Source organism: Asterias amurensis, chromosome 9 (assembly GCF_032118995.1).
Source record: "Asterias amurensis chromosome 9, ASM3211899v1".
Lineage (NCBI taxonomy): Eukaryota > Metazoa > Echinodermata > Asteroidea > Forcipulatida > Asteriidae > Asterias > Asterias amurensis.
In genome coordinates this window covers 19,618,264-19,626,724 of record NC_092656.1, presented here as the reverse complement: position 1 = coordinate 19,626,724, position 8,461 = coordinate 19,618,264, and the positions used below count along the sequence as shown (strand labels likewise).

General features: G+C 36.9%; 1 protein-coding gene across 1 annotated transcript; it reads right to left on the bottom strand.

Annotated features, from left to right (window-relative positions):
• Window positions 1-68: 68 nt before the first annotated feature.
• Window positions 69-8,296, bottom strand: LOC139941416 (transcription termination factor 2, mitochondrial-like). The gene is made up of 2 exons (XM_071937895.1): window positions 8,219-8,296; window positions 69-2,682 (listed from the first exon to the last, which is right to left on the bottom strand). The coding sequence occupies exon 2, from the start codon at window positions 2,522-2,524 to the stop codon at window positions 1,292-1,294; it is 1,233 nt and encodes a 410-aa protein (XP_071793996.1). The 5' UTR covers window positions 2,525-2,682; window positions 8,219-8,296; the 3' UTR covers window positions 69-1,291.
• Window positions 8,297-8,461: the final 165 nt, after the last annotated feature.

Sequence of the window (8,461 nt, the reverse complement as noted above, 5' to 3'; positions counted from 1 at the left end):
ATGAAGTTGAATAAGTTTAATATAATGGTTCTTGCTTACAACGACTTGTGGTACTTTACAATTTCAATACTACTAAGGACAGATTTACATCCAAACCTTTGAAAAAACATCAAAATCTTTGGGGCGAGTTTATTTGAGTGTTTGACACCAATAACAGCTACGAATGATATCAAAAATTGAGTTATTTTTTAATAAACCACAATGGGAAACTGACTAGGTAGTTGTAAGAATTTGGGGGTTGAACATTTAAAGCAAAGATAACACAACTAAAGCACGACTTGAACTGACCAGGGCCCAATTTCATGGCTCTGCTTACCGCGCTTACGATCGCGATTCCCCGCTTACGTGCAAGCGCCGAATTTCTGCGCTAGCCTTGTAAGCGTAGAATGCTTAGTAACGTGGAGTACGCACGCGCAGAAGCCCAAATTCGCCGCTAGCCCGTGAAATACGCTTGCCATAAGCACAGAATTCCCTGCTTCCGTAAGCGCCGATTCTGTGCTTGCGGTAAGCAGAGCCATGAAATTGGGCCCTGGCATCCCAGAACAAAAATATTGCCAGTATCGTGAGGCCTCCAACATCGGGGCCAGATAGCGAGCACCTTAAACCCTGCTCTAGTCAATTTCTTTGTTCAATCCGGACTTATTTTTTAGTACATAATTAAAAGTAGTATCCAATACTTCTGCTAGCATAAATACACATTAATAGAACTTCAAGCACTTATCAATTTCAGCTGCATTTTTTCCATAACACTACAGTTAGTCATTTATGTGAATCTGCCGACTCACCTCTGTCCATAATATGTTATGTGCGTCATTCTTCCTAACCAAGCTAGGGCTTGACTACATGTTTGCGTAGGTAGGTAGTTTGGAAGGTAGTGCATTCTTCTCTTCCAGCCAGGCTCCTATGTGGATGATACCCATGCACAGACTGTGAAGGGGATAAGCCCCTGTTACAGCCCCAGGAGTAGTTGGCAATGTTCCCCTGTCGAAAGAAAGTTAAGTGTAGCCCTCACCTTAAAGTGGCCGTCCACATGGCCTTGTGATCTTAGGCATTTTCTCTCTCAAATTTTTTTTCTTTAAAGACACTCCTCGCACAAGCTTAGCCTATACAACATAGTTGGCTTTCTTCTTTATGATGAGTTTTACAAACAAAATATCTTTATAAATAACATAACTCCAGCTGGAAGTGATTCATGTATATAACCTCTATAACCCTAGTACTTGTGGAATCATTTTCCAGTGAATTAACTGCACATGTATGAATGCTGGCACTTGTTTTTTCTGTCTCCGTCTCACAATGTACTACAATCCAACTTCTCCTTCTTCAGTCTATCCTTTTGCTTCATGTCTTCCAAGTATTCCTCAAACTCTTTATCTGTCTTCTGCAAGAAGTTGAGTGATCTAAAGCGATAAGTCTTCACTTCTGCAATCCTGTCTAATCTATTCTCCATGCTCTGGAGACTTCGGGCAAACGTTCTTGGAACTCGGACAAGATCTGACGTCTTGTAACCTTTCTTTAAAATCAAGTTTATCTTGGTGTCTATGGTTTCATCAGAGAAGTGAAGAAGTTTGGGCATCCGGGCGACCAGAAGGAGCACGTCTTTGTAACTTATTGAGAGCTTGTCCTGCAACGACTGTATCCTTTCTGTGATGAAGCTGGTGCCGATTCTAAGAACACTCGGACAGAATCGAATTATCTTAGTGAGTGTCACTCCAGTGAAGCCTAAATCAATGAGGTTCTGCACCCTGTCATCTATCTCCTTTATAGAACGACTAAACGTAAGCGGGTCACAGCGCAGCATATATCTCAAACATTTATCAGGATTAAGCATCGGGTCGTGCTTTAACAGTATCTTTCTCAAATGCTCTCCTGTGCTCTGGATACCATTTCGTGACCGGTAGAACAGGCTTGGAGTGAACTTCATCAAGATGTGCATGTTCTGACGTGTGAGATTCAAGGTCTGAGCATATTCTACATTCTCTTTGATCATCGAGAGCGGAGAAGCAAAGAATTTTGGAACCCGTTGAAGAATGTTCAGGATCAGTAAGCCATCCAAGCCAAGATCTTCTTGTAAGAATCTAACATGGCCTTGTATTCCAAACATATTTACTTTAAGAAGCTCTGGCGACTTCTTCAAGATTGCGACTATCTCCTCATCACTTAGATTCAGACTCTGTAAGAACAGTACGTGGTGTTTGACGGTAGATACATTCTGTCTTAGAACAGTGGGTCGGAACTTCTGAAGATGTTCACAATCGATTCCAAATGAGGTCAGGTAGTGCTTTGTTTCTTCATCCGGCGGACCTCTTTTTGCTGCTGTGACTGCCGGGGTCGTATCGCTACATAATCCCCTCGTCCTCAAAGTAAAAAATTGTGCTGATTGGCAAAGCTGTCTAGGATACAACCTTCCATCACAAACTGTTTGGGTTCGGATGCTTGGAATCGACCATAAAGCATTCTTGTGTTTAAAAAGACATTCCACGATGAATTTCATCTGCAATTTGACTGATTGAGCCACGGCCATGATGTTAGACAAACGAATGTAGAAGTCATCAGATCATTGTCTCAGAGCGTGATGGTCAATAGAAGACTCCTTATCATCAAGACTTGCCCAATATGGACATTCATTCAGTAACTGCAAAGCCACCTAGGATAATTTTATGGACAGGCTCTCAAAGAAATCTGAAAATAAAAAATACATTGAAATGGTTATTAAATTTTAATTTTAACCTAACTTAATAGCTTACTTACTTGACAACTGAGCAGGAAGGTGTTTTTTTAACTCACTCATAGCACACTAAGTTAATTTAAAGAAAAAGCTGGTCCATGTTTATTATTAACTCAATACTGAAACTAGGAATAACTAGGGCTTAAACTCTTTCAAGTGTTGTATGTAAGCCTGCAATTATTAAACGATCAACATTATTGTAGTTTTAAAACTATTAAGTTGAAACCCAAAAATGTAATTTGATATACAATAGGCCTACAGTTGCTGAGTTACATTATTTCTAGTGATACAATAGACCCAGTTACTTGGGCGCTGTACTCCTTTTTAAAAACAAAAGGAGTACAGCGCCTCAGTTACTGGGTCTACCAATAGTACAGACAAAGATTACAACATGTGTTACTGCTTGGGCAAAAGGTAATCAAACAAATGTACACAGATGAACATTCATATGAGCATTGCATCAGTACATACTTCAAATAAATCAAAACTTTATAACAACGCATACGTAAACATGGATACTAATAAAAATGGGAAACACTGCAAAGAAAGAATAACAAAACAACAGAAATTAATTTCTTCACCAACTCTTTAATCGACAACAACTCATAACTGAAAACTGACAAAAAGAAGCCAAGATCTTGTTTGGGTTGAACTCAAAACCAAAAGTTGAAATCGGTTGAAACCTTTTCACGCTTAATGACCCCTAAATGCATTTAACCAAGTGAAAATAGACATTACACATTTTAAAAGTTTTAAAAAAGCATGTAAGTTTAGTAATAAAAAGTAAAATACACTTATATAGCGCTTTACACAGAAAGTAAGCATATAATTAAAAGTAGGCCCGGCAAAGAATAAAAAACCACAAGAATGTAAAAAAGTAAGTAAAAGAAAACACTCTGTTATTCAATAATATATTTATTCCATACTCTTGTTAAAAAAAAGTATCAAGCCCTGTAAAATACCTTTCCAATTATACAAAGAACTCCATTTTATGACCATATACATGTACAAACACAAAGTTATGGCACTTTTAGTTTCATCGAATTTGAAATAATTTTGGCAATTTATTTAATGGTAAACTATACCTTAGGGTATATGATTTGAATTCCGACTGCTTAGGCCCATTTTTCAACCATTTAACGCAAAAGTCTGTAACCTTCTTATCGATTGTGTCTAAAGGGTGTTAAGGACAATTTAGTTCATTAAGAGTCTTATCCAAATACTCATCCAACTTCTTTATGATTTACTGCTACCCTGTCATTCATGGTATTACTATAATGTTTGACATAACTTTGGAATGAAAATATTTTGGTAATCCTCTTAAAGGGTCTATGTAACTTTTGTAGGACAAAAAACACAATGTCCACAGATTTACACTAAACTTACACAGTTTGAAGATAATGATAGTAGAAAGCTTCCCAGTGCTGAGGTGCTGTTTTTGGGGAAATGAGTAAAACAATGTCATGATGAGACGAAAATTATTTTAATCATTTACAATAATTATTTTCATGACATTGTTTTACTAGCTTCTCAAAAACTACAGCACCTCAGTCAAGTAATATTTGAAGGGAAGCTTTCCACTATCATTATCTTCAAACCCTGTAAGTTTAATGTAAATCTATGAACATTTTGAAAAGGTACCCAATTCCTTTAATGGAAATCAGAGTCAGCTCAGCCAAATACATACATGTAATTTTTTGTTTGTTTATTTATTTATTTATTTCCACTCAAGCAAACAACCAGTCATAAAACATTGGCTTTGAAGAAAATAAACACATTGAGCGGTGAGCCATCTAGAAACCCATAGGGCTTGTATCGATGTAATTGACAATGGGAAAGTGGGTGTATTTATACAAAACTAGGAATGAAAGTTTTATTTACAATATTTATTTTCCAAATGCTTTTCAGGGAAAACAAAAAAAACAAAAACAAATAACAACAAATTTATTATAACCGTGAAGAACACTAGGCTGACAACCCCGACTCAACCTTTGGCAAACACAGGGTAATGTTTAGAAACAATTATGTAATATACTGCACTGAAAAGGTGATGTGATTATTGAAAATAGTCATTGGCAGTCAGTGCCTCCTCTTGCAATTCATCTACTGCAATAACACTTCAGTATTTTTGTGTCGCACATGAATACATGAACCTTCCTGTTTTGTTGCAGCGAAGCCAAGTGTAAGACTGTCAGTTTTCGTCACCAACTTTAGTTTTCATCCCTAGGTCTGCGATGCTTTCAAGCACCCTTGCCATCTGCTTACAATTGTTCTATGTGATGTATAGGGGCCACTGTTTCGCCTTGTTTCGCTGAACTCTGAATCAATGTTGGGACATTTTGCATTTGTGCTTCAACGTTGTATGTTTCGCAATCTGCTCTTGTTTTGTTCTCCTTCTCTATCTCAGCTAATTTCTCTTTAAGTTCACAAATTTCTTGTTTGCGTTGATTGATCAGTTCATCTGTTATTTTGAGTTCTGCCTTCACCTTCATATACTTTTTCTTTGGTACAAATTCAGTTGTAACTTTCTTGCATTTGTTCTTGTTGGATAGTTTCAAGTACTTATGGCTACGGTTCAGTTTTTTCAATGTCTCTATGCTTTGATCAGGGTCAGAGTGCAAAGCAGGCTCTTGCTGTAATTTTTCCAATTCCTTGACCCGTTTCATAAGCAGCTTTATCTTTGCATCTTTTTGCTTCATGGAGTTTTGTTTCCTTTTGATATCTTTTTTGAGATACTTAATCTTATTTACTTTCTGAATATCCACTTTCTCTCGTAATTCTTTGAACAGTTTCTGATATCTCTTCTTTTCTGTGACCCATCTTTGCATCACAAAATTTACTCTTTTCTTCAACTTCAATTCTTGAGGCGTAAGTTTACCACGTCTGAGTCTTGGCAAAGGTTCTGAAACGCCTGAATGTCCTGGAGAAGAGTCTGTTGTCTGTTGGCTGGAAGGTCCACAAATTTAACTTTCTCGGTCTCTCTTCCTAGATTCTTGCACGATTCAAATTTTTTAAGAATCGGTTTCAAAAGATTGGCCGTCGTGCATGTTGCTGCTGGAAGTAGTTCAACGAGAGCACGGATGGTCTTTGCAACCGACTTCTCATGATCACAAAACAAAAGGAGCACATGTCCGATCTTCAAGTCTTCCCGCTCAGAAGGGGCATGACTGTACAATTCCTTAAGATGTTGAAGGGCACGTCCTGGCTTTGCAGGGAGTGGTGGGACTTTACGTTGTTTCCGCATGGTTGCATCAGCAAAGAAACCCTATGGACGAAAAGGGAATGAATAATGAATAAAACAAGCCGTTGAAGTTGCGTTTAGAAAAATTACACATTGGAAGTTGAGAAAAATATTCACAAATTCTTATTCTAGGCCTACATTCGGTCTAAATGAAATAAAACATATTTTGAAAGCTTTTACTAAAAAGATACCAGACATTTAAGCATTGTTTGAGAATCCCAAAAAGGGCTTATACTTGTCAAACCTCCATCAAAATTGGCCAAGAGATAGAAAACAATATTGTTCACAAAATTATTATTAAGGTTTGATAAAGTATTTTACTAACCTTTTGGTGAATAACTGAAGGTTTTGATGAACAAGAACAAACGCCAAACTTTGAGTACATTTTTACAAAACTTCCAGATGCCGCATCCAGAAAATTTGAGAAGAGGGTTAAAGTTTAATATTATGTCTTAAAAAAAGAGACTTGGTCTTCTAATCCTTTGTTATTTTAATCATCGTTTGACGTTATTGGTTTAGTCACGTAAAGTATGCAAATAAATGAGGCACATAAATAATATCATATCATTATTATAATACTTGAGTAGGGTAGATGGCCTTAGCTTTCGATCAAAACCGGACCTTCTTCCAGAGGCATAAACAAGTACAAAAAAATACATACCAATTTATTATAGAAATAAGGAGCAAAGAATAAAGGGAAGGGATCCAGAAATAGCGGGAAACTCATAGCCAATCAAAGTTTCTATTTAGAAACAATTAGTGGCTATGAATCAATAGGAGTAAAGTGGTGAGGACAAATGATTGTCAGTAAATGCATATTGTATGAATGTCAGGGAATCATGAAAGGGTAGAGCAAGCTGGCGCTGCATCAGGATGCAACTATTCTAACAATGGGCAATTAAAGAAAAACAAACAAGATCAAAGATGGGATGATATTGATAACAAAAATAGGCAAGAGAAACCTGTGTAGAGAACATAACAATAACATACCTCCGCTCTGCAAATGGGTTAACCACGATATTTTTTTTTAAATAACTTTAATTAAACGGTCCTACTAAAAGCCGACAACAAGCCGACAACGCCGACAACAAGTCCAGAGCGCCGCCAACACGCCGCCAACACGTTTTAAATACCTCAAAAATGGCAAATAAACCATATACATTTTAGAACTATATGTGTTCTGTAATATAAACATAAAGTTAATGTAAAAACTTCACAAAAAGTGTGAATTTTTAACCAGAAAAAAACTTCACTTGCACGGAAAGCGGTCGGACGCCATCTTGGCTTAAAAACCGTGTTTGGACCAGACCATTATGATACGGGTAGATTTAGCACTTGTCAACAACAGAGGGCGGGCTTCATGTGAAGACCTTCACTGCAGTGTGCACAGTGCATGACGCCCGCCCTCTATTGCTAAGTCTGACTCACCCGCATCATAATGGACTGGTCCAAACACGATTTTAAGCCAAGATGGCGTCCGACCGTTCTCCGTGAACGTTAAGTTTTTTTTCTGGTTAAAAATTCACACTTTTCGTGAAGTTTTTCCATTAAATTTATGTTTATATTACAAAACACACATAGTTCTAAAATGTATATGGTTTATTTGCCATTTTTGAGGTATTTAAAACTTGTTGGCGGCGTGTTGGCGGCGCTCTGGACTTGTTGTCGGCGTTGTCGGCTTGTTGTCGGCTTTTAGTAGGACCCTAATTAAACTTACATTGGAAAAGTTTCCGTATGGCGCCACCACTTTTTCATTCGATATGAAATAATATAGTATCTAATTTACCTCAATGAGATTTCCCTTTTTGTAAAAATGAGTGAAAAAGTGGTAGCGCCATACGGAAAGTTATCCCTTACATTCACAAGACAATACATTTGACTTGTCTTGTATCGACAGAAAATTTTATTTACAAAATACATCAAATAAATTATCAGGTAGAAGTGAAAAAGAGGGTGGTGGGAATAATATTTATACGTTTATTATTGATAGGCCTATTTGTAATTTGTAATGCCACAAATGAAAACATGCCCGGTTTCCGGACAAATCCAGCACAGCCAGTGTACTGTTGAAGCCGAACTGTCTGTTGTGGTGGCACTGTGCATGGCCCAAAATTTCTAACTCCATATCTTGTTAAATATTTCATGGCATTCAGTCAAATCTAAAATTCTTCAGCCTACCTTAAGCTTTGCAATTGCACATACTTCTAGAAGTTGAGGATACTAATAATCTGTGTTAAAACAAATCTTACCGTTTATTGTGCTGTGGACCGTTCTTCCCGACAGACTGCATGCAATTTATTCCTTTTTCGTCACAACATGGAAGCTGCCATTTTTTTAATTATATCTGTATAATGTGCTTTTAATTTTAAATCATTTTACAATTGTCAATAGATAGTTTTGTTTCAATTAAAAATCAAAATCAACAATTAAAAATATATTTAAATGTTAAAATGGAAAAAAAACTATAACATTGTATAACAAATATTACTAAA

What these genes read in the sequence shown, in the direction of transcription:
- LOC139941416 (XM_071937895.1), bottom strand. Translation starts at nt 2,524, where the DNA reads ATGGCCGTGGCTCAATCAGTCAAATTGCAGATGAAATTCATCGTGGAA.